General features: G+C 39.6%; 1 protein-coding gene across 1 annotated transcript in view; it reads left to right on the top strand.

Annotated features, from left to right (window-relative positions):
• The window catches only part of LOC128646928 (alpha-aminoadipic semialdehyde dehydrogenase), a 340,000-nt gene that overhangs the window by 152,797 nt on the left and 159,636 nt on the right, over positions 1–27,567 (top strand). The window contains exons 14-17 of the mRNA XM_053699738.1: positions 7,618–7,695; positions 15,976–16,073; positions 16,634–16,675; positions 27,211–27,305. Of these exons, the coding sequence (XP_053555713.1) occupies positions 7,618–7,695; positions 15,976–16,073; positions 16,634–16,675; positions 27,211–27,305 (313 nt within the window). The remainder of the gene's footprint in view (positions 1–7,617; positions 7,696–15,975; positions 16,074–16,633; positions 16,676–27,210; positions 27,306–27,567) is intronic.

Raw genomic sequence — 27,567 nt, 5'->3', positions numbered from 1 at the left:
GGTCACCTTGGTTTACTTTATTATAAGCTGTCTAAGTCTATACATGTTTCACAACTTAAAAATAAAAAAATATTAAAAAATATGTATATAAAAATAATAAATATAATGTCTGTATATAAATACACATATTTTCACCTATAGCTCTCTTTTATATGCACCAAACTATCATCTCAACTAATCTTTTCAACATTTTAAAAGCATTGTAACAGCATCAAAGCTAATTATTGACAAATTGATTATTGGAAAACTGTTTGTTAAAGCATAATGCATATATATTTCTGTATAGTATATTATCTGTTCAAGAATATAATCTGCTGCTCGGGACCTCTAGGCCAGGTGTATTCCATGTCATTAGAAAACCAAATTGTGTAAGTTTTCACACACCCTAAGGGTTAACATGACACCATTCCTGATTGGTTACTCACACCTTTATAGAGACCCTGACCAGCAGAGACCATTATCTCTGATGAAGCGCATGTGCCCATGCGCGAAACGCGTAAGATAGGAGCTTACCTGTGTCTGACGATAAGCCTGCTCCTAATAAATACTTTATTTTCATCTACCTTGAAGACTCTGCATTCCTTTTTCCTCTTTTCATATAAATTAAGAGGTGTTGATGGGTACCGCCCCACATCGGCCTCTGTAACTGTCTCTACTGCATCAATGGAATACACAGGACTTGTCTCAGATGAGACTTAACATTCCATTTTTCAGAAGGCCTCATTTAAACGGTAGAACTAGGCTGGTTGGATCAGGGGGGGTCTATGACCTGTTGTGATTTGTAAATTCTCATCACAATACATTTTATTGTGTAGGTATAAATTGTTATTGATTTTATTTTTTCCCTTTAACCATTGATACTAAAGATGGGTATTTGGACACCTAGGAATTTATATATATATATATTTTTATTTGTATAAGCTTATTAGTATTAATTGTTTATTTGATTAGTATATTTGTGGAATATATATATATATATATATATATATGTATATATATACACACACACAGAGAAATGCACTCACAGGAACGAACAACCAGCTCAATACCATTGTTAGCCTGTTCTATGGCGATTTACCACCTGGGTGCACCTTCTTTTAGCCCAGCAATGCTTTTCACAGAGTAGAACTTTCCTGTAGTATATCAGTCTGATCCCGCCTATTACGGTCAGTCCAGCGCCGAAATACCAGGCAATTGCTCTCTGAACAAGGAACACAGCAACCCCATTTATCGACGATCGTTTCAGCCTTCATTGGGCCTCGTCTGTGAGGTGTAGCAGTATTCCTCTAAGCACACTGAGCAAGGAGTCCACGTTTGGTTTCCCCTTTTTCCCGTAGGGAGACTAAATACACACAGAGAGAAATGCACTCACAGGAACGAACAACCAGCTCAATACCATTGTTAGCCTATTCTATGGCGATTTACCACCTGGGTGCAACTTCTTTTAGCCCAGCAATGCTTTTCACAGAGTAGAACTTTCCTGTAGTATATCAGTCTGATCCCGCCTATTACGGTCAGTCCAGCGCCGAAATACCAGGCAATTCCTCTCTGAACAAGGAACACAGCAACCCCATTTATCGACGATCGTTTCAGCCTTCATTGGGCCTCGTCTGTGAGGTGTAGCAGTATTCCTCTAAGCACACTGAGCAAGGAGTCCACGTCTGGTTTCCCCTTTTTCCCATAGGGAGACTAAATACACACAGAGAGAAATGCACTCACAGGAACGAACAACCAGCTCAATACCATTGTTAGCCTGTTCTATGGCGATTTACCACCTGGGTGCAACTTCTTTTAGCCCAGCAATGCTTTTCACAGAGTAGAACTTTCCTGTAGTATATCAGTCTGATCCCGCCTATTACGGTCAGTCCAGCGCCGAAATACCAGGCAATTCCTCTCTGAACAAGGAACACAGCAACCCCATTTATCGACGATCGTTTCAGCCTTCATTGGGCCTCGTCTGTGAGGTGTAGCAGTATTCCTCTAAGCACACTGGGCAAGGAGTCCACGTCTGGTTTCCCCTTTTTCCCATAGGGAGACTAAATACACACAGAGAGAAATGCACTCACAGGAACGAACAACCAGCTCAATACCATTGTTAGCCTGTTCTATGGCGATTTACCACCTGGGTGCAACTTCTTTTAGCCCAGCAATGCTTTTCACAGAGTAGAACTTTCCTGTAGTATATCAGTCTGATCCCGCCTATTACGGTCAGTCCAGCACCCAGGTGGTAAATCGCCATAGAACAGGCTAACAATGGTATTGAGCCAGTTGTTCGTTCCTGTGAGTGCACTTCTTTCTGTATGTATTTAGTCTCCCTATGGGAAAAAGGGGCAACCAGACGTGGACTCCTTGCTCAGTGTGCTTAGAGGAATATGGCTACACCTCACTGACGAGGCCCAATGAAGGCCGAAACGATCGTCTGGGGTTGCTGTGTTCCTTGTTCAAAGAGGAATTGCCTGGTATTTCGGCGCTGGACTGACCGTAATAGGCGGGTCAGACTGATATACTACAGGAAAGTTCTTCTCTGTGAAAAGCATTACTGGGCTAAAAAGCTGCACCCAGGTGGTAAATCGCCATAGAACAAGCTAACAATGGTATTGAGCCAGTTGTTTGTTCCTGTGAGTGCACTTCTTTCTGTATGTATTTAGTCTCCCTATGGGAAAAAAGGGGCAACCAGACGTGGACTCCTTGCTCAGTGTGTTTAGAGGAATATGGCTACACCTCACTGACGAGGCCCAATGAAGGCCGAAACGATCATCTGGGGTTGCTGTGTTCCTTGTTCAAAGAGGAATTGCCTGGTATTTCGGCGCTGGACTGACCGTAATAGGCGGGATCAGACTGATATACTACAGGAAAGTTCTTCTCTGTAAAAATCATTACTGGGCTAAAAAGCTGCACCCAGGTGGTAAATCGCCATAGAACAGGCTAACAATGGTATTGAGCCAGTTGTTCGTTCCTGTGAGTGCACTTCTTTCTGTATATATATATATGTATATATATATATATATATTTATAAAAAATGTTCCTGCAGTAAAAGTATAGCTTTTAATAAACAAATCTGATTAAAAAAACAAAGGCTGTAGCCATATAAGCAATGGCAAATATTATAAATAATCCAAAGATCTATAGATTATGTGATTAATATAAAGGATATGTCCAAATAAATGGTGAAAAAAAGTCAATGATTTTGAGGGTTCCTCAAAGGGAAAATAAATAAAAAATAGTGTAACACTGTAAGTGATCAGTAAACAACTGTGTTTGACGGTATCCTACTCACGTGGGATGGAACTCTAATAAGCTCGTTGCCTGCCATTATAAAAGCAGGTGTGCACAGTGAAATAGTCTCCCAAAGATAGAGTAAAATTTCTTAAAACATGATTTAACATCCTATGCACACGATATAATGTCTACAATCAGAGTCCAATACAGGAACAGTCAAATAACTTGGAGGTTATCCTGTGATACGGATGGAGACAAGTTCTGGGCAGCGTTCATACTGCTCAAAACGGCCGCTCCGACTATCCAACCTGGTTAATGCTCCTCCTCTGACACAACTTGGTACGTGGGGACGTATCACGTGGGTAGTTATCTGACGTACATTTCGCCGTAAACTAAAGGCTTTTTCAAGGAAATAAAGCACGCAAGTGAAAAGAGTCCTTTTAAACTTCAGGTATAGGAGCAGGAAGTTGTGAAATTTATAGTCGCCATCTTTGTTAAGGGCATTGCCAACATAGTTCATAAGGTAGTAAGGGCAGAATTTTTACTAATGTGAATATCGTCCAATATATCAATATCTTTCATATGGGCAATGTGATAAGATGATATAACCATATCTGGCATGTGTGTTATGGAAAAAGCCAAATATTAATATTAAGTGATTCTTATTTATACATCTTATATCCAATATACAAAATAAAATTCAGATGAGACTTCACATTCCATTTTCCAGAAGGCCTTATTTAAAGGGTAGAACTGAACCGTAATCTCAAAACACCAGCCTTCTGGGCTGGGTGGATCTGGAGGGGTCTATGACATGTTGTGATTTGTAAATTCTTGTCATGAAAGACATACATTTATTGTGTAGGAATAAATTGTTATTGATTTCAATGTTTTTTTCCTTTAACTAATGATTCTTAAGATTGATATCTGGACACCTAGGAATTTATATATTTTTATTTGTTTAAGCTTATTAGTATTAATTGTTGATTTGATTGGCATATTTGTGGAAAATACATTTATTTCTTTTGCATGATGTACCAAGTCCACGGATTCATCCTAACTTGTGGGATATTGTCCTTCCTGACAGGAAGTAGCAAAGAGAGCAGCACAGCAGAGCTGTCTATATAGCTCCCCCCTTAACTCCACCCCCCAGTCATTCTCTTTGCTGGCTCTAAGCTGGAAGGGTAAAGAGAAGAGGTGTTAAATTGTTGTTCCTTCTCTGTGTCCTAATCCTTCTTGTAAGAAGGTACGTCTGTTGCACAACTTGGACGTGGTTTGTGCTTTGAAATTTTATTTGCAGGCAACCAAAGATTTTCGTCAAACATCTTCTTTGTTTGTTGTCTATTCTGGAAAGCGTAGGGGTCAAAAGGCTCATTCTACTAGAGCGGTAGCTTCCACATGGGCTTTTAAAAATGATGCTTCTGTTGAACAGATTTGTAAGGCTGCGAATTGGTCGTTGCTTCATAACTTTTCAAAATTTTATAAATTTGATACTTTTGCTTCTTCAGAGGCTATTTTTGGGAGAAAGGTTTTGCAAGCAGTGGTGCCTTCCGTTTAGGTTCCTGTCTTGACCCTCCCTTCATCCGTGTCCTAAAGCTTTGGTATTGGTATCCCACAAGTTAGGATAAATCCGTGGACTCGGTACATCATGCAAAAGAAAACAAAATGTATGCTTATCTGATAAATTTCTTTCTTTTGCGATGTACCGAGTCCACGGCCCGCCCTGTCTATTCAAGACAGATAGTATTTTTTTTATGTAAACTTCAGTCACCTCTGCACCTTATAGTTTCTCCTTTTCTTCCTTGGCCTTCGGTCGAATGAATGGGGGGTGGAGTTTAGGTGGGGAGCTATATAGACAGCTCTGCTGTGGTGCTCTCTTTGCTACTTCCTGTCAGCATGGACAATATCTCACAAGTTAGGATGAATCCGTGGACTCGGTACATCGCAAAAGAAAGAAATTTATCAGGTAAGCATAAATTTTGTTTTTTTATTTTTCCTGTAGTAAAAGTATAGATTTTGTAATGACCTACAGTTTGATAAATTGTCCATGTTTTATCAATGCACTTTTGTTTTAAGACCGGTTTTCTATTTTTTAGGTGTGTCCAGAACCTCAGTTAATTCCTATTGAAATAAACACTATTTTAAAACCTAATAGATTTTTTATTTGATTTTGTTTTCCAAATAAAATAGCTTTAAAATATACTGAAAGGGACAGTCAACACCAGAATGTTTGTTGTTTAAAAAGATAGATAACCCCTTTATTACCCATTCCCCAGTTTTGTATAACCAACACAGTTATAATACACGTTTTACCTCTGTGATTACCTTGTATCTAAGCCTCTGCAAACTGCCCCCTTACAGTTCTTTTGACAGACTTGCATTGTAGCCAATCAGTGCTCACTCTTCTGTAAATTCACGTGCATGAGCTCAATGTTATCTATATGAAACATATGAACTTATGCCCTCTAGTGGTGGAAGCTGTCAAAATGCTTTTAGATTAGAGGCGGCCTTCAAGGTCTAAGAAATTAGCATATGAACCTCCTAGGTTTAGCTTTAAACTAAAAATACCAAAAGAACAAAGTAAAATTGGTGATAAAAGTAAATAGGAAAGTTGTTTAAAAAAAAAGTTTTTTTTGGACTTGACTGTCCCTTTAACCTTCTGCAGAAGCATTTTTGCCTCCAGCTGTTTCCACTGTACTTGAAGTGAGTGTCCCTAAGCGTTACTCTCTTATGGGCTTGTGTTACAGCCTACTCATCCTGTGCTGGCATTATAAGTACTTTGCTGTCTTTCTTTAGAGAACGCAAACTGCCATTTAACACTCTTCCAGTCCTACGACATGGTTTAGTTAAATGACTTAACTATTGACTGACTATATGTTTTATGTATAATGCCAATCTGTTGCGTGTCTTGGTAACCACTGTATAGCACCAGCGTATGCCTTATTGTGATGGTCCTTATATTAGGTAAATACAATTAAGGATGCACCGAAATTTCGCCCGCAGAAAGTTTCGGCCGAAAATGGCATTTTTGGTTATTTCGGTTTTTGTTTTTTTGCCTTTTATTTTCGGTAAAATTATTGTGTAGTATATTTCAAATTTAATGCCAGCCTAGAGCTGCTGTTTGAGTTCATTACTTGACTTACTGTTTTGCATATAATAGTTTTCTAGGACTATACTTTATTTTGATAATTGGTAAAAAAAACAAAAAAAAACGTTAAATCTGATTCTGTTACACAGAACTAAATAAAGTTTCCAAACTAAATGTGAAATTCCAATTTCGCCCCAAAGAGGACCAAAATGGCTAAAAATGTACAGCCCTCCCCTGTTCTATTGAGTTACATGTCTATGCTTAGCATAAGGTGAGCAGCACAGCACTGGCATGGTACACAGAGCACACACATAAGTACCATGACTAGATGATATTTGAAACCAGCAGTGCCTTTTTTTTTTTTTTGTAGAAGGAAACCAATGTTCTGAATATAGTATTCAAATGGGGATAAGTAACATGTTTATAAACACTTGATATTATCAGACACAGCCCTAAGCACACACCAGTGAATATGTATAAGCCTTATATACAGTGCTCATACATCAGCCTCTTGTGCCTAGACATTCTATTCGCTTGAGGCAAATATGCGTGCACACTATATATGCATAAGCCCCAAGCTCACACACAGTTGGTACAAATTAGCACCCACCAGACAGTGTATACAAAAAAGCACAGTTACCTTCTATAACCACCTTGCACGTAAGGTCATAGCTAAGTCCGGTGGTCCTGGTGATAGGTGACAGGCAGACCCTATTTGGGGCTCCGGACATATAATCTAACGGGTCAGTGTGAGACCCGAACCAGGAACTAGGCGGAGATACGATGATAGATGATCAGGTGAGCCACGCCCATCGCACGGATAACTACACCCAAAAACAAAACACATGTCCACCTCGTATTGTTGTCTGGCTATAACCACGCTTTCCCTTGTAGAGCTCCACCAGTTTCACTGCAGATCACGCCCATTTGTTGGAGCTTTCCCGCCTACAAGCTCTCTCAGCTACACACACACACTGTAGTTAAAAAAGAAAAAAAAATAATTTCGGTTTACGGCCAGGGGCATCCTGAATTTCGGTATCGGTTTCGGTCCAGAATTTTCATTTTGTTGCATCCCTAAATACATTATAAAGAAAAGCGCGCTTAAAGAAACAAAAATCCTGCTAAACCTCAGTTATGGTCATGGTCCTTATATTAACAATATAATGGCACGCCGTATAGTAAATTGTAAATCTGTAAAACATTATTTTTAGTATATACATTGTACTGAACATGCAATAAATGATTAGTTTTATTTATTTGAAAATTAAATTCTTATCCTTTATTTTTTTTGTTTTCCTTTTTCAATAAAGAATAATCGCTCAAGTTTTAGAACACAACAACTTGCCAGGAGCCATCTGTTCTTTGACATGTGGTGGGGCTGACATTGGGTATGTACTTGTATCTCAGTTGTCTGAGCCTTTTACAGGGTGAGAGCTAGTGGGGGTCATCTAATTGTTGTGGCTTTCTAATAAAAGGGTAGTGTATATTCTTCAAACTCATATTTATTTGTCATTGCTTTTGTATAGTTTGTTTTTTTTAGAAAGCATTTATTTTGTGTTAGCTAGTCTGCAGAAGGTAACTCAATGAAGCATGTTTGTGTTTGTGTTTCTCAGAATTCACAAAGATCCAGGATTTGTAATTGAGAACCATTGAAAAAGGCTTAGCTTAATCTTGGTTATTCATTCAGGCTTAAAACTTAAAGGGACAGTCTAGACCCAGTACTTATTCTTTACTTATTGTTACATAATAGACAAACAACTTGCAACAGGTTCCACATCTATAAGTTTGTAAGAAGTACATGAAACTTTTAAATAATCTTTGTTTGTTAGCACCCAAAAATGGCCGTCAAGCTCCACCCACAGCTTTCTTCTTGTCCAGTTAGCTGTTTTCTTATATGACAGTTTAGCAGTTTGCTACTTCAAATTACACATGCACAAATCAATGTGTGCAAGTAGGAATACGTATTCATGAGTCTATCGTGATTGAAGAAAATATACACCCAATAGGTGGGCGGAGCTACCAATCAGAAAGCGCTACCCAGGTTCTTAACCAAAACTGGGCCGGCTCCTAAGTTTACATTCCTGCTTTTTCAAATAAAGATACCAAGAGAACAAAGAAAAATTGATAATAGGCGTAAATTATAAAGTTGATTAAAAATGCATACTCCATCTGAATCATGAAAGAAAAAATGTGGGTTTCATATCCCTTTAAATATTAGGACAAGTGCTTATAAAAATGAATTCGGAACCTGCTACCTTTTTACACTGAGGTCATAACCCTTTGTTCTGATATTGCTAGTTTGTGAATGATGCTTGCTTTATTAAATCTTTAATATACTTGGTTTTTTTCATATAATGTCTCCCCTTCTCTCTTGTAAGTTTTACATTTTTAATATTGGCTAATTTTACCTTAATATTAAGTAAAATTTAAGCCGGGTGGTCAGTAAAATCAACTGGGTGCTGCACCTGCTAAAAAGGTCCTGGGGAGAACACTGCGTATTAAGGTCATGAAGTCTTACCTTGTAAGTTTCAATTTTTAGACTGATTACCATTTTATTACTTAACCTTTTTAACAGTTTTTAGTTTATGTATATCCCTCATGACACCTAGCTTTCTCCAACATTGGTGTGTCCGGTCCACGGCGTCATCCATTACTTGTGGGAAAAGTTCTCCCCCACAGGGAAAGGCAAGGAGAGCACACAGCAAGAGCTGTCCATATAGCTCCCCCTCTGGCTCCGCCCCCCAGTCATTCTCCTTGCCGCTCTGAACAAGTAGCATCTACCACGGGGATGGCGAGGAGTTTGTGGTGTTAGTTGTAGTTTTTTATTCTTCTATCAAGAGTTTGTTATTTTAAAATAGTGCTGGCTTGTACAATTTACTCTATAACAGAAAAGTGATGAAGATTTCTGTTTAAGAGGGCTATGATTTTAGCACAAGTAACTAAAATCCATTACTGTTACCACGCAGGACTGTTGAAACAAGAGAACTTCAGTTGGGGGTAACAGTTTGCAGACTCATCTGCTTCAGGTATGACTAGTCTCCTTCTAACAACACAGGCTAATGCTAGATGACAGTCATTTTTCCCCTCAGGGGAAACGGTAAGCCATTTTTCTTTCACCTCAGCAAAAAAGATAACAGGCTTCCCCTTTTTGTTTTTTATGCTGGTAGACACTGTTAGGGGCTAAATCGATTGGTTTTTATTACAATATTATACCATTTTAAATATTTTATAAGCTCACATACACTTGGGAACGTTTTTTATTGATCTGGCTTGTTTTAGACACCTAAATCTAGTCAGGAAGGCCCCTTCACTCTAGTGTGCTGAGGGAGGAAACCTCATTTTGGCACTTCAGCTGTGCAGTTGAATTTCAAGGCAGTGCATGCAGATTCATGTGAGAGGGTCCTGTGGTTCAGAAAGTGACTCCAAAAGGCTTTTTTCTGTGAATGGTGACCCCTAAGGAAGGTAAAAAGCTGCAGCAAGGCTGTAGCTGGGATTGTGGTGTGTAAAAACGGTTAAATCCAACAATTAGCTCCGGTTTGCTTGTTTTAAGAGCTAGAGTCTCCATATTTGCTGTGCAATACTTTCTAAGCATTAAGACACTGGGGTCCAAATTTCAGAAAAATCGAATATTGCCTTCATAGTTTTTTGAACATTCAGAAATAAATGTCATTTTATTATTTAAAGAGACAGTAACGTTTTTGTTTAAAATCGTTTTTATTGCATTGTTTGCCTGCATAAATCTGTTTAACATGTCTGTTCCATCAGATAACCTATGTTCTGTGTGTATAGAGACAAATGTGGTTCCCCCTTCGAGTGTTTGTGATAATTGCGCCATAGCGTCCAAACAAAATCAGGACAGCTCTGTTATTTTTCATAATGTTGCCCAAGATGATTTATCTAATGAAGGTAGTGGGGATAGCTCTACATCCTCTCCTTCTGTGTCTACACCAGCTTTGCCCGCGCAGGCGACACCTAGCGCGCCAGTGCTTATTTCTATGCAACAATTATCAGCAGTAGTGGATAATTCTATAGCAAATCTTTTATCCAAACTGCCAGTTTTTCAGAGAAAGCGTGATTGTTCAGTTTTAAATACAGATAAAAAGGATGAACAATCAGACGCTGACGATGCCTTATCTATTTTACCCTCACATCAATCGGAATTGGCTGTGAGGGAAGGGCTGTCTGAGGGTGAAATTTCAGACTCAGGAAAAATTTCTCAACAGGCAGAACCTGATCTAGTGGCATTTAAGTTTAAGCTAGAACATCTCCGCGCTTTGCTTAAGGAGGTATTAGCTACTCTGGATGACTGTGATTCCATGGTAGTACCAGAGAAGTTGTGCAAATTGGACAAATTTTTAGAGGTCCCAGTGCACGACGACGCTTTTCCAATACCTAAGAGGGTAGCGAACATAGTGGAAAAGGAGTGGGAGAAGCCAGGTGTACCCTTTGCCCCACCTCCTATATTTAAGAAAATGTTTCCCATAGTAGACCCTAGAAGGGACGCATGGCAAACGGTCCCGAAGGTTGAGGGAGCTGTTTCAACACTAGCGAAGCGCACAACTATTCCTATAGAGGACAGCTGCGCTTTCAAAGATCCTATGGATAAAAAATTGGAAGGATTGCTTAAAAAGATTTTTGTTCAGCAAGGGTTCATCCTTCAACCAGCTACGTGTGTTATTACTGTAACTTCAGCGGCGTCCTTTTGGTTCGAAGAACTAGAAAGGTCGCTCCAGAAAGAGACTTCCTATGAAGAAGTCATGGACAGAATTCACGCATTAAAGTTAGCTAATTCCTTTATATTGGATGCCGCCTTTCAAATAACGAAATTGGCGGCGAAAAACTCAGATTTTGCTATAGTAGCGCGGAGGGCGCTTTGGCTAAAATCCTGGTCGGCAGACGTGTCGTCCAAGACTAAGTTACTGAATATTCCTTTCAAGGGTAAGACCCTTTTTTGGGCCGGAATTGAAGGAAATTATTTCAGACATCACTGGTTGTAAGGGCCATGCCCTCCCACAGGATAGGCCTTTTAAGGCTAAGAACAAGTCTAATTTTCGTTCCTTTCGCAATTTCAGGAACGGACCGGCTAATAACTCCACTGCCGCTAGACAAGAAGGTAACGCGGCCCAGCCCAAACCCGCTTGGAAGCCCATGCAAGGCTGGAACCAAGGGTAAACAAACCAAGAAACCTGCTGCTGCTACCAAGACAGCATGAAGGGGTAGCCCCCGATCCGGGACCGGATCTGGTAGGGGGCAGACTATCTCTCTTCGCTCTTCGCTCAGGCTTGGGCAAGAGATGTTCTGGATCCCTGGGCACTAGAGATAGTTTCCAAGGGATACCTGTTAGAATTCAAGGGACTTCCTCCAAAGGGAAGGTTCCACCTGTCTCGCTTTTCTTCAGACCAGGTAAAGAAACAGGCATTCTTACATTGTGTAAGAGACCTATCAAAGATGGGAGTGATAAACCCAGTCCCCTCCGGGGAACAAGGTCTAGGGTTTTACTCAAACCTGTTTGTGGTTCCCAAAAAAGAGGGAACTTTCAGGCCAATTCTGGATTTAAAGATATTAAACAAAATCCTCAGAGTTCCATCCTTCAAGATGGAAACCATTTGGACAATCTTACCAACAATCCAGCAGGGTCAATTTTTGACTACCGTGGATCTGAAGGATGCGTATCTGCATATCCCAATCCACAAATCTCATCATCAGTTCCTGAGGTTCGCCTTTCTGGACAAACATTACCAGTTTGTGGCTCTTCCATTCGGTTTAGCCACCGCTCCCAGAATTTTCACAAAGGTGCTAGGGTCCCTTCTAGCGGTCCTAAGACCGAGGGGCATCGCTGTAGCACCTTATCTAGACGACATCCTAATCCAAGCGTCGTCTCTTTCCAAAGCGAGGGCTCATACAGACATTGTGTTAGCTTTTCTCAGATCTCACGGGTGGAAAGTGAACATAGAAAAAAGTTCACTGTCACCGTCCACAAGGGTTCCTTTTCTGGGAACAATAATAGATTCTGTGGAAATGAAGATCTTTCTCACAGACGTCAGAAAGACAAAGCTTCTAAAAGCTTGTCGAGTTCTTCACTCTATTCCTCAACCCTCCATAGCTCAATGCATGGAAGTAATAGGACTAATGGTCGCAGCAATGGATGTGGTTCCTTTTGCTCGAATTCATCTAAGACCATTACAGCTGTGCATGCTCAATCAGTGGAATGGGGACTATACAGACTTGTCTCCCCAAATTCAAGTAGACCAGGTAACCAGGGACTCACTTCTTTGGTGGTTGACCCAGGATCACCTGTCTCAGGGAATGAGTTTCCGCAGACCGGAGTGGGTCATCGTCACGACCGACGCCAGCCTCTTGGGGTGGGGCGCGGTCTGGGACTCTCTGAAAGCTCAGGGCCTTTGGTCGCGGGAAGAGTCACTTCTCCCGATAAACATTTTGGAACTAAGAGCTATATTCAATGCGCTCCTGGCTTGGCCTCAGCTAGCGGAAGCCAGGTTCATAAGATTTCAGTCGGACAACATAACGACTGTTGCGTACATCAATCATCAGGGGGGAACAAAGAGTTCCCTAGCGATGAAGGAAGTAACCAAGATAATCCAATGGGCAGAGAATCACTCCTGCCATCTATCTGCTATTCACATCCCAGGAGTAGACAACTGGGAGGCAGACTATTTGAGTCGTCAGACTTTCCATCCGGGGGAGTGGGAACTCCATCCGGAGGTCTTTGCTCAGTTAACCCAATTATGGGGCATTCCAGACATGGATCTAATGGCGTCCCGTCAGAACTTCAAGATTCCTTGCTACGGGTCCAGATCCAGGGATCCCAAGGCGACTCTAGTGGATGCATTAGTGGCACCTTGGTTGTTCAACCTAGCATATATGTTTCCACCGTTTCCTCTCCTCCCCAGGCTCATAGCCAGGATCAAACAGGAGAAGGCCTCGGTGATTCTGATAGCTCCTGCGTGGCCACGCAGGACTTGGTATGCAGACCTGGTGAATATGTCATCGGCTCCACCATGGAAGCTACCTTTGAGACAGGACCTTCTAGTACAAGGTCCATTCGAACATCCCAATCTAGTTTCTCTGCAGCTGACTGCTTGGAAATTGAACGCTTGATTTTATCCAAGCGTGGGTTTTCAAATTCTGTGATTGATACTCTGGTCCAAGCCAGAAAACCTGTGACTAGAAGGATTTACCATAAAATATGGAAAAAAGATATCTGTTCGTGTGAAGCCAAAGGATTCTCCTGGAGTAAGATTAAAATTCCAAAGATTCTCTCCTTTCTCCAAGAAGGTTTGGATAAAGGATTGTCAGCTAGTTCTCTAAAAGGACAGATTTCTGCATTATCCGTCTTGTTGCACAAACAACTGGCAGCTTTGCCAGATGTACAAGCTTTTGTTCAGGCTTTGGTTAGAATCAAGCCTGTTTACAGACCCATGACTCCTCCTTGGAGTCTAAATTTAGTTCTTTCAGTTCTTCAAGGGGTTCAGTTTGAACCTTTACATTCCATAGATATTAAGTTACTATCTTGGAAAGTTCTGTTTTTGGTTGCTATTTCTTCTGCTAGAAGAGTTTCTGAATTATCTGCTTTGCAGTGTGATCCACCCTATCTGGTGTTCCATTCAGATAAGGTTGTTTTGCTTACTAAGCCTGGTTTTCTTCCAAAAGTTGTTTCCAACAAGAACATCAACCAGGAAATAGTTGTTCCTTCTTTGTGTCCGAATCCAGTTTCAAAGAAGGAACGTTTATTACACAATTTAGATGTTGTTCGTGCTTTAAAGTTCTATTTAGAAGCAACAAAAGATTTTAGACAAACCTCATCCTTGTTTGTCGTTTACTCTTTTAAGAGGAGAGGTCAAAAAGCTACTGCTACCTCTCTCTCTTTCTGGCTGAAAAGCATTATCCTCTTGGCTTATGAGACTGCCGGACGGCAGCCTCCTGACCGTATCACAGCTCACTCTACTAGGGCTGTGGCTTCCACATGGGCCTATAAGAACGAGGCTTCTGTTGACCAGATATGTAAGGCAGCGACTTGGTCTTCTCTGCACACTTTTGCCAAATTCTACAAATTTGATATTTTTGCTTCTTCGGAGGCTGTTTTTGGTAGAAAGGTTTTGCAAGCCGTGGTGCCTTCTGTTTAGGTAACCTGATTTGCTCCCTCCATCCGTGTCCTAAAGCTTTGGTATTGGTTCCCACAAGTAATGGATGACGCCGTGGACCGGACACACCAGTGTTGGAGAAAACAGAATTTATGCTTACCTGATAAATTACTTTCTCCAACGGTGTGTCCGGTCCACGGCCCGCCCTGGTTTTTTTTTTTTAATCAGGTTGAAAAAATTTTTCTTTATACACTACAGTCACCACGGCACCCTATGGTTTCTCCTTTTTCTCCTAACCGTCGGTCGAATGACTGGGGGCGGAGACAGAGGGGGAGCTATATGGACAGCTCTTGCTGTGTGCTCTCCTTGCCTTTCCCTGTGGGGGAGAACTTTTCCCACAAGTAATGGATGACGCCGTGGACCGGACACACCGTTGGAGAAAGTAATTTATCAGGTAAGCATAAATTCTGTTTTTTATAATATTCAAGGTTAGGCCTAGCTAAATGTATAAAGCGCCATAGTTCTATCACTACTGTTAATGCATCTTATTGATCCTATCTGCTTTATTACTGCATTGTTTATCTTCAGGTTTCCTAAAATAGTTTTTCCCAAATCTCATTCCTCTTTTCTTGCTATGAGTAAGCGCCATCACATCTATAATTAACATTTTGTGGTGTAAAATTTTCATGTAATTTATCAAATCCTCTAGTTTTATTAATTAACTTCTTATTTGGTCTATCTCTCCTGGAATGTTACATTTCTGTATAATTTATAATTATTCACACATAATATACATGAAAAAAACAACAACTTTCCATTGTACTTCTACACTTTTATCAAAATGACTTCAATCTCTTGGTGGTGGTGGTGTGTTTAAAAACAGGTAGGTAGGCTTAGGAGTTCCCACATGTCTTAACTCTAATAGCTGCAGTTTTGCATGCATGATTCTAACATTATACATTGTGCACATCTAGTGCTCAAAAACATTTTTACAAAACTATTGCCATGTAGTTCTCCAGAAATATGCATGCTATCTACTTAAGTATTCTCTTTAACAAAAAATACCACAAGAAGAAAGTTAATTTGATAATAGAAGTACATTGGAAACTTTTTTTTTTAGTAAATTGTATGCCCCTTTTAAATTGGATCAAGCACTTGACATGTAGTACTCTCTATTTCCTGCTTATTTTAGAAGAGACTTTCCTTTCTGGATGTGAAATTATCTAAGCCATTAAGTTAGCCCAACATTTTTTGGTAATTAAACATTTTCACCAGTTAGTACTAATTGATATGATTTTAAGAAATGATGTAGGAATAAAAAAGAGAACTAAAATTCAGGGAGATATTAAGTACCTTCAAGTAAAACTGGAGACCAGACAGCTGTAGCAAAATATATATTTTCTAAATGAGAATTTCCTTACTTTCTACTCTTAATGACCTCAACATATATCCTTGACGTTAGAAGTAAAAACATTTTGGTGGTTTTACTTGGAAATGTTTTGTAATTGTTGCAAGAAATATACCAGTATACGTTTGTTTGTCTTAATTTTTTTTCCGGCTTTTTAGCAATGCCATAGCCCAGGATGAAAGAGTGGACCTAGTGTCATTCACTGGCAGCACTGATGTGGGAAGACAGGTAGCACTTAAAGTTCAAGAAAGATTTGGTATGTTTAAATATATATTTTGGCTACTAAACTAATTTTACTTAAGACTGGATAGCAGAAGTAAATGAACGCCGGAAACAACTTTGTTTACAAAAATTAACAAAATCTGAAAATTTGCATGTGTATAATTATGACAAAGGATTCCTTGTTTATTTGATCATTTAAGAATGTGTGTTTAATCAATAGAGAATATTTTGGATGATAAATTACTTCTGTCTTCTCTACCTTTATGCACACATTGATTTGACCACACTTTGGGAAACTCCAGCCTTCAAAAGATATTTTTATACAAACTTCATGTATTACCCATTCAGGACTTGTTGCCTTGAGTACGAGTCTTGTAACAGAGCAGATAAAAACATTTGACATTGTAAAATGTGTGGGAAGAAGAATGCTAGACCTAAACTGAAGGGTAGCTGGCTCATGAGTAAATTGCATAAGCATAATGCATGGCATTACATGTAAGGGTAGTCTATAACGGTTGGGAAATGTAAAAGCTTAATGGAGGGTCATAATACTACATACATTTTTCCATGTAACCGTTTATATTTCTTTTATAGGCCGCAAGTTGTTGGAACTCGGTGGGAACAATGCAATTATTGGTAAGATACTATCTATATATATATATATATATATATATATATATATATATATATATATATATATATATATATATATATATATATATTTGGTCTGGGCGATATGGTCAAAAATGAAAATTGCGATTTTGTACCCAAAAAAATGTATTTAACACTAGATAATCTTAATGTACATGTTTCTCAATGTCCAATACAATCTGGGAGCATAAAAATACAAACCACAAAATAGTTAAAATAAAATTAGCTGCCTGTGCTATGGTTACATAGTAGACACTAGCCAGTTCTTAGGTATTCTGACACAACATTGTCATGTTTTCTTGGGAAGTCAATCTAGCTATGGTACGATTAACATATGAAGCAGTGTAAGCATGGGGAAACCTGAAAAGTGCTGACTTTACAGCAGTATGATTTGTGTATAAGTGCAGTAAAGGTAGTACAATGCACATACTGCTGCATTTGTTATTTATTTAGATGAGTGACTATCCAGGCAAACATGAGGGATGTGGCATTGACAAGGGCAATCCTGACATCCTGCAGCCTGTCATATTACATCACACAGCTATTCTGTAGTACATAACAGAACACTAAGAACAGTTATAGTTAGAATACATAATACAAACAAGTGAACTCAACACTAATTGAAATGAAATTAGCTAGCCAGTTCTTACCACAGTGTCCATGTTTTCTTGGGCAGTCAGTCTAGCTGTGGTATGAGTAACATATGAAGCAGTGTGCATGGAGAAACCTAGAAAGTGCTGACTGTCCAGCAGCATGATTTGTGTTTCTAACTGCACTGCTTCATGTGTTAGCCATTTAGCTGAGTGACTGTTCAGGAAAACATGGGTGATGTGTCATTGACAAGGTCAATCTTGACATCCTGCAGCCTGTCATATTACATTAATTTACAGCTGTAGCTGTATAACGATAACTGTTCTTAGTGTTCTGTTCTGTACGAGATTGAAATGAAATTAGCTGGCAGTGTCCAGTAAGTTCTTACCACATTGTCCATGTTTTCTTGGGAAGTCAGTCTAGCTGTGGTATGAGTAACATATAAAACAGTGTATGCATGGAGAAACCTTAAAGGTGCTGACTGTCCAGCAGCATGATTAGTGTTTCTAAGTACAGTAAAGGTAGTACAATGCACACTGATTCATGTGTTAGTCATTTAGCTGAGTGACTGTCCAGGAAAACAGGAGGGATGTGGCATTGAGAAGGTCAATCCTGCAACCTGTTTTTAACATCCATGCATCAACTAATAGCAGCAGCACCCCAGCATAGTACAGTAAGAGTACATTTTTAAAAATTAAAACAGAGAATACAATACTAATCATTGGAATTTGGAAGTGGAACCTGTCCTGGTTATGGCATTGGCCATCCCTACAGCCAGACTGCAGTCAGTGCACAAAGTGCATGCACAGTTTCACACAGGAGGGAAATGTGAATCAATTTTGAGCTGACAATATCCCAATGGTTTAGTTAGTCATAGTGAGTGGCACATTAAGTACAAACTTTAAGATATAGAGCTTGTAATAGGAGGGCCCAGGAAGAAATTCTGATGATTTGTAATTTGTAGTACTAGTAAATAATTTAGTAATATAATATGTAATAATATATAATATTATTTACTAAATATGATATATTTAAAATCTGAGAATTACATAAATAATATATAACTTAAATAAATTGCATTGTTTACTGATTGGTTAGGTTTTTGGATAAAAAACCAACATCTGATTATGTAGTACCATTTTGGATTTCAAGCATTACTGCTGGTGGTGGACTGGTTAAGGTTAATGTTTTAAATCCAAAATGGTAATACATAACGTTGATAGGTCACCACATTTCCTCCTGTTCTAAACACCCTCTCTGATGGTGAAGTTGTTGCAAGAACACAAATATTTTTTTGTGCAAGCTTGCTCAATTTGGGAAAGTTAATCTGATGTAGTTTCCAATTTCCACCATTGCAGAGGATTTGTCTCACTATCAATGGAGGGAGAAAGCAGGATTGATGTTCAGCTCTGATGCTATGGCTTCTTCAAGTTGCAGAGATGGCGCAGCGGACTCAGTCTTGAAAAAGCTTCCTAAGACTTTCTTGATTTCTTTGCGGCAGGACCATCTGCTGCAGTTGCTCTCACTGTGTCTTCTACATTTACAATTACTTTGCATGGGGGGGGCTGCCAATTGCTTGACTTGGCGCCTGCACGACTTGCTGCACAGATATAATGGCCTTATCAGACATTACCCTGGCCTTGATGCTTGGAATTTTATCCACATTTATGTAGCTTTTCTTGAATCGTGGATCAAGGAATGATGCCATATCTAGCAGATCTTGAGTATCTTCTTCATAATTTCTATCCATACAGGGAGTGCAGAATTATTAGGCAAGTTGTATTTTTGAGGATTAATTTTATTATTGAACAACAACCATGTTCTCAATTAACCCAAAAAACTCATTAATATCAAAGCTGAATAGTTTTTGAAGTAGTTTTTAGTTTGTTTTTAGTTATAGCTATTTTAGGGGGATATCTGTGTGTGCAGGTGACTATTACTGTGCATAATTATTAGGCAACTTAACAAAAAACAAATATATACCCATTTCAATTATTTATTTTTACCAGTGAAACCAATATAACATCTCAACATTCACAAATATACATTTCTGACATTCAAAAACAAAACAAAAACATATCAGTGACCAATATAGCCACCTTTCTTTGCAAGGATACTCAAAAGCCTTGCATCCATGGATTCTGTCAGTGTTTTGATCTGTTCACCATCAACATTGCGTGCAGCAGCAACCACAGCCTCCCAGACACTGTTCAGAGAGGTGAACTGTTTTCCCTCCTTGTAAATCTCACATTTGATGATGGACCACAGGTTCTCAATAGGGTTCAGATCAGGTGAACAAGGAGGCCATGTCATTAGATTTTCTTCTTTTATACCCTTTCTTGCCAGCCACGCTGTGGAGTACTTGGACGCGTGTGATGCAGCATTGTCCTGCATGAAAATCATGTTTTTCTTGAAGGATGCAGACTTCTTCCTGTACCACTGCTTGAAGAAGGTGTCTTCCAGAAACTGGCAGTAGGACTGGGAGTTGAGCTTGACTCCATTCTCAACCCGAAAAGGCCCCATAAGCTCATCTTTGATGATACCAGCCCAAACCAGTACTCCACCTCCACCTTGCTGGCGTCTGAGTCGGACTGGAGCTCTCTGCCCTTTACCAATCCAGCCACGGGCCCATCCATCTGGCCCATCAAGACTCACTCTCATTTCATCAGTCCATAAAACCTTAGAAAAATCAGTCTTGAGATATTTCTTGGCCCAGTCTTGACGTTTCAGCTTGTGTGTCTTGTTCAGTGGTGGTCGTCTTTCAGCCTTTCTTACCTTGGCCATGTCTCTGAGTATTGCACACCTTGTGCTTTTGGGCACTCCAGTGATGTTGCAGCTCTGAAATATGGCCAAACTGGTGGCAAGTGGCATCTTGGCAGCTGCACGCTTGACTTTTCTCAGTTCATGGGCAGTTATTTTGCGCCTTGGTTTTTCCACACGCTTCTTGCGACCCTGTTTACTATTTTGAATGAAACGCTTGATTGTTCGATGATCACGCTTCAGAAGCTTTGCAATTTTAAGAGTGCTGCATCCCTCTGCAAGATATCTCACTATTTTTGACATTTCTGAGCCTGTCAAGTCCTTCTTTTGACCCATTTTGCCAAAGGAAAGGAAGTTGCCTAATAATTATGCACACCTGATATAGGGTGTTGATCTCATTAGACCACACCCCTTCTCATTACAGAGATGCACATCACCTAATATGCTTAATTGGTAGTAGGCTTTCGAGCCTATACAGCTTGGAGTAAGACAACATGCATAAAGAGGATGATGTGGTCAAAATACTCATTTGCCTAATAATTCTGCACTCCCTGTATATTCAAGTATTTTCGATTTCAGTGTCTTGGTCAGGTCAGAATCATCTTCCTCCAGAGCCAGTATCTTTGTGTTTAATAGATGCATAACTGGTTTCAGATATGATACACTGACGACGTAGTTCTCTCCAGAAAGGGCATCAGTAAAATCTTGAACTTGACCCAGTGCCTTACTCACAGATTCAAGAACATCAGTGTCCTGCCATTGTGGAACCAGATGTCTGTTTTTTCTGTCTGCAGAGAGAACCTGAAATCATGCTCTGTTGCTCTAAAACTCTCTCTATCATCTGTTGTCTTGAGATTCACCTTGTTCTGCTCTCTGTTATAAGTGAATGCTTTGGCAGTTGAAGTTCTTCCTGGGCTTGAGTTAAGGCCATCTTCTTTTTCCAGCTGTGTAAGAAATGTCAAAAAAATTTCTTGCACAGTCCTGTGGCTCTAGAAATGCGAGGCTCATCTTTCACTGCAATTTCAATTGTAAGATGTAACCTGTGCCCAAAACACTGTAGTCATGTCCATTTATTCAGAGCGACAGCCTTGACGATGTTTGTGCCATTGTCTGTGGTGGTGACTACTTGTTGCTCTTCACGGAGTCCCCATGAGGCCAAAGCCTCTCTCAAACCTTGGCCCACATTCTTTCCACTCCAGTGTGGTCAGAATCAGAAGGAAAGTATGATGTTTGCAAGCATAGACTTTTTATCTCAAAATCATCATTGATGAAGTGCACAGTTAAACTCATAATATATGGCTCCATTGTTTGGCTTGACCACATATCTGTTGTTGTTGCATATAGCAGTTCAATTGTTTGATCTCCGATTCAACTATCTCTTTGCATTTTGCAAACATTCCTGGGATTGCAACTACTGAGAAGTAATTGCGAGATGGCAGTTGGTGTCTCTTGTCGTGGCAGTTGGTGTCTCTTGTCGTGTGTGTGTGTGTATCGTTTTGCTGCAACACTCATTCCACAAATCTTACAGATTTACTTGCTTCTGTGTCACATCATCTTTTCTGAATTCAAAATATTCCCAAACAACTGATGTTGAATTTTTCTTTGGCACCAACAAGTCATCATCATCTTTATTGTTGAACACGGACAGCTCTTCAGAACTCATCTTGAATTTTATCTACCGCACACACTACCAGCTGGCACAAAAAATGAGGAGATTTATACTACTGCACACACTGCCTGGATCAGTAGGATGGCACAATGAGAGACAAGAGACCACAGGCTTGCACTTGAATAGAAAGACAGCAATTGAATGGGCTTGATGATGCAGTTAGCTGTTAGCTTTGCTCTGATGATGCTAGTATAGCTTCTTCAAGTTGCAGAGATGACGCAGCGGAAGCAGTCTTGAAAAAGCTTCCTAAAGATTTTTTATTCTCTATTTTTTTGGATCAAGGAGGAGGATGATCTGCTTCTGCTGCAATTAAGACAAGAGACCACAGGCTTGCACTTGAATATAAAGAAAACAACAGTGGGCTGCTTGATGATGCAGTCACCCTGATTGAAGAGACCACAGGCTTGCACTTAAATACAAAGAAGACAAAAATGGGCTTGGTGATGCAGTCACCTTGATTGAGAGACAAGAGACCACAGGCTTACACTTGAAATGAATTGAATATAAAGAAGACAACAATGGGCTTGCTCATTATCATGTTTATTTGACTGACTGGGGCAACACTGGCTTTCACTGGAGGAGACTGACCTTACAGTTGTAGAATACACTGGTTCTGGAGGACTGACCTTGCTGTTGTAGAAGACACTGGCTTTGGATGACTGACCTTGCTGTTGTAGAAGACACTGGCTCTGGAGGACTGACCTTGCTGTTGTAGAAGACACTGGCTCTGGAGGACCGACCTTGCTGTTGTAGAAGACACTGGCTTTGGATGACTGACCTTGCTGTTGTAGAATATACTGGCTTTGGATGACTGACCTTGCTGTTGTAGAAGACACTGGCTTTGGATGACTGACCTTGCTGTTGTAGAAGACACTGGCTTTGGATGACTGACCTTGCTGTTGTAGAAGACACTGGCTTTGGATGACTGACATTGCTGTTGTAGAAGACACTGGCTTTGGATGACTGACCTTGCTGTTATAGAAGACACTGGCTTTGGATGACTGACCTTGCTGTTGTAGAAGACACAGGCTTGCAGTGCACTTGCAGGATGACTTTGCTGTTGTAGAAGAAGAAACAGGCTGCAGGATGTGGATGACCTTGCTGTTGTAGAAGAAGAAACAGGCTGCATGATGTGGATGACCTTGCTGTTGGAGAAGCAACAGGCTGCAATCTCAAACCACAGCTGTTGGCTGACTGTTGAACTTGATACTAGGAGAATACACACAGGCAGTCTTTCCTGTTGGTTGAACATAAAAAAGTTATATAATAAGGTGGTGGGAGGGGGGGGAATAGACATAGAATGGTAGGTGGGTCAGGGGAGACAAGTACTACTTTTTGGAAAGACAACAAACATACAAACCACTTTTTTTCTTCATTAAATTAATTTATTTAATTTCTGTTCTGAATTAAGAGCAACAGAGCATGCAATTTTAAACAATATTCACAATTGAATTGACTTTATTAGCTTACCTATTTTCTTATTTCTTAAACACAATTGGCTAGGCGTACTCAGGGCTGCTAGTTTGTGACTGCACATGCACAGGTTAATAGTCATTGCACACCTGACACAATGAATGCATTGCACATTTAAGCCTCATGCTATTTTGGATATTTTGCCTCACCAAAATGCATTAATGATTTTTTATTATTGCAGCACTAGCCTAAAGAAAACAAACTGACTTGCATTGATTGCAGCTTACAATAAAAAATGATAAAATATTTATTTTATTGCAAACAAATAAATATATATATATATATACTGTATATTTTTTTTTTAAATGAGATTTTTTTTAAGGCAGTTGAGAAAACAAACAACAAAAATAGCATATACATATATCACAGTATTGTCAGTTAACCACTTTTAACAGAGAGTAGATACTGCTGGTTTTAGTGATTATAGTCCATTGTCTATATTGATTTGGGAACCTTCAAGTTGACCAGGTTTAATATCGTTGGGTAACCATAAGAAAAACCTAAAAAAGAGAAAGCCTTTTATTTAAATTTTAAACAATACATATGATGAAGGATAATAATAACAATATAATACAGTGAATAAAAAGCTGTGAAATTAAACATACGATTTGCGAACATATCGCATAAATAATACATAAGCTGATCTCTCCAGCACCGACAATTAGTCAATGTTTGCCTAGTTAGGGAGGGTAGTCAGCGTTCTATATTTTGGTCGGATCAGCACTGGGGGAAAAGAAGGGAGGAAATAGAGGGAGAAAGAAAAGAGAAAAAAAAAAGTGAAGGGGGAGGAGGGACATGGGAAGAGGGACCAGGTGTGGGGATATATTTATGCGTTTTATGTTATTATATTATTTAATTATATTATATCATGATATATTATATTGTGGAGGTACAGGTAGGTCTTAGATGGTTTCAAACCTCCCGTATCAAAACCATATTACTCTTTTTTAGGCACTGATACTAAATAATTTATACCTTTCCTGAATGGTATAGTGGAAATTTATTTATTTTTTTAAAAAAAAAAACAATTCTATGGGGGGAACTTCCAGGCGGCGGCCATGATAGGTCGCAAGACTGTATACTGCTTAAACTCTGAGCACTAATCTGCACAAAACCCATCTTTATATGCCCAATCGAGCATTGCCTAATATATAATCCTTTGCAGCAGAGAATGCTCCTTTGAATAACATAGCTATTGTTGGATTTGATGCATTATTCAGCCTACCGGAATGACACAAAGGTTGCGGCCTACTACATAACCCCCCGGCAGGCCACATGTGTGACTCTGTCGTGATAGAGCAGTAATATCCCGCAAGATACTGCAAAACCTTCCCTATGCTAACCGGGGTAAGAAAGGAGTTCTTTTACTTATACTGCAGCTATTTACATGAGAGAAACTGCCGAAGCCTATGATGGAGACTGCCCAATATATACTAAAGGAACTGAGCTGTCTGTTGGAACACTATCAAGCCGCCTTTGATCAGTCGCTACAAGCGGCGTTCCAAAATACCAGGGACTCCGCTCCCACAGAGTCCATTCAGCTGAAACCTATACAAGTGCAGGAAGTGCAGGGGAGTGATTTGGAATCTGGGCATGTAATATGCAGCGAAGATTGTCTTTTGCTGGGGCCGACTAATTCTGATAGTAAGAAGGGCGGAAGTATGGAGGAACATGGGACTGCATTGGAGTCGCACAAATACTGTACAACGGGCTGGTCACCTTCGGTTCCCAATCGGGAGGCTGTGAAACCTGCTGCATACGAGAGTGGAGTCTGCAGTCTGTCCCGAGCAGTAGGTGTCAAACAAGGTCTACCTTTAAACTTACAGAGTTATGGAACTGTCCTGTCCAAGCAGCGCATCGTGACCACGCTGCCCTGCACTATACTGCCGACTACTGCATTTCTGCACGGGATGTTGGAGGCGGCGGCATCTGGAGCAGAGGGTGTATGGAGCGATCCTCCTTTGCTCTATCAACAGCCCTGCTGTCAGCTAGGACCCTCTACATTGCGAGCCAAAGATGACAGTCATGGCTGGAAGGTTACCTTGTGTGATCGCAGTGGAGTAGGCTAAACACTCTCAAGGGGTCACTAAGCCCATTTGACTTTGACTTTGCATACCGTACTCCCTATTATTTTAAGCAGCTCTCTATATTGGTTCAGAGTGTACCTATCGCAGTAGATTTATTCTATAGCCTCTTAGCTGTAATCTTTTCTTGTTATAAATAGCCCCTGTTGGTTCCGGTTACCTTTATTATACCATATAGACCACAAAGGAAAATGTTGAATTGATTGTATTTACTCCACTGTTTGTTTTGCCAGTTAATAGGTTTGCACGGACTATTATACTAGGCACTTAATAAAACTGTTTCCTAAATTGAGAGTCACAGGACAGGGATCCAGCCCCATAGTTAGCTATTGCCTTCTCATATTTGTAAATATATAATGTTATCTATCTGCTAAGCAAGAGATATTTGTCCAATGGATTCTTATCCCTAAATGTTTTATGCCAGTTACTTAAGTGATTGGACCATTGGAGGCTTATGAGCAGGGGTACTGGGTTGTTACACGTCTCACTTTAAATTACTTTTCTGTGAAGGTAAGCTAGATGATTTAACCCCTAAGGTATTCAGGCTGACTCTACTAGTAGGTTTTTACCTGGCACCCAGAAGTAATCGTGCGCATGTATATATATATGTTTTATTTCAGTTATTTTTTCCCGTTTTCCTGTCCTGCTGTCTGCGGCCGAGGCAGTGGGTCAGACACATCTCCCCTCTGGATGTCAGTTGCCTCTAGCTCCCACCCTGGGGATCTGGACAATACATGCATAACGTATTTACTATTAAGTTGAGATTTTAGCACCTAACTTAGCAATCCTTGCGATACCAGTACCTCTGTTCAGGTTTCTTTGAGATGAGACTGATGCCATGTAATTGGCTATTTCTTCCCTATTTACATAGTGACCAGCTCCTGCTATTAGGTCTTTGGATTATGGCATAAATTTAACTCTAAGGTGACCTCAGAGTGTATAACACCCTTAAATATATTATGCCTACATGTTCAGGTCTTACTTTACTTATATGAGTATTTTAACATAAATTTCATAACATAAGAAAGGCAATCTGTTGATCCCTCCTGAGCTCATGTTCCTATGCTCCATATATATGTGTTTTTTCGCACTCAACTGCTGCTAACCTGAGCTGAAGTGTATATATTTTGATTTTAACTATAGCTTTTTACCTCATGTTACCGTCATATGTGTAATGACATAGTTTATTAAGCATATAGTGACCTCTGCTCGCTCCTGCCCGCTGCATTACTTTGAGCCTAAAGAGTCTATGTATTCAAACTCCTCATGCCAATGTTTTTTTCTTAGTTTAACCCCGTTCCCTACACAGTTTTTTTTTCGAAACCATAGGGACAACTATCCCATTCGCTTGTTTTCATTTATCAGAAGCTATCACTGAGAACTAAAAGTAAAAAGAGGTACTTCATCTGGCGTCCAAGAGTGGCCTCTTTACAGTCAGGTTACCCACTATATATTAGGTTTCCCATAACTTTGTGTGGTCCAAGAGTGGCCGCTTAAAACATACAGTGGGTGTATAGTCAGAGAGGCAAAAACCGTTCATATTGAAGTGCAACTTGTTTAATTATATCTGATCTGTTAGTAGTTTACTCTGTAAACATACTTCTTGTTATTGTGTATTGACAATTTCTATTTGTTTGCCTTGAAATGAACCTCAATAAAAAATATTTAAAAAGAAATAAAAAATTCTATTTTACTATCTATTAAAACGCTGTCCTCTGCCTGTTCAACTCCCCAATGTTCTGCTGTATTTTATAATGATCTATAACATTGGTACATTTCCTCTCTGGTGGTACTTTTATTGATAATGATTATTAATATTTATTAAAACTTTTTATTTTTTCACCTGGCAGTATAAGTAGTTTAGGCAGCTTGCATGATTTTTCATTGCGTAATATAATTCCTACCTTCATTTGGTTTAATTGAATTCATTTGTCTTTTCCTAGTGTTTGAAGATGCAGATCTTAACCTTGCCACTTCTTCAGTTCTTTTTGCTGCTGTTGGTACAGCAGGTCAGAGATGTACAACAGCCAGGCGACTGGTAAGAAACCAAGAAACCATTCAGAACATGTATATATCAAAATCTATTAATTATTCTTCTTTTTTTACTAGTATTTTCTTTTACTGCACTTTTCGACAAGCTATTAAAGGGACATAGAAGCATCAATAAAACTCTCTGATTCAGAGCATAGTTTTAAAAAAAAAATCAGTAAAGAACACATGCCTTAAACACTATGTAACAGCACTGTATGTAATTTTAGTAAGTGACCGTGATTGTGTACTTTAAATGGAGCCCAGATACT

Source organism: Bombina bombina, chromosome 2 (genome assembly GCF_027579735.1).
Source record: "Bombina bombina isolate aBomBom1 chromosome 2, aBomBom1.pri, whole genome shotgun sequence".
Classification (NCBI taxonomy): Eukaryota; Metazoa; Chordata; class Amphibia; order Anura; family Bombinatoridae; genus Bombina; species Bombina bombina.
This window is presented reverse-complemented; position numbering and strand designations above follow the sequence as displayed.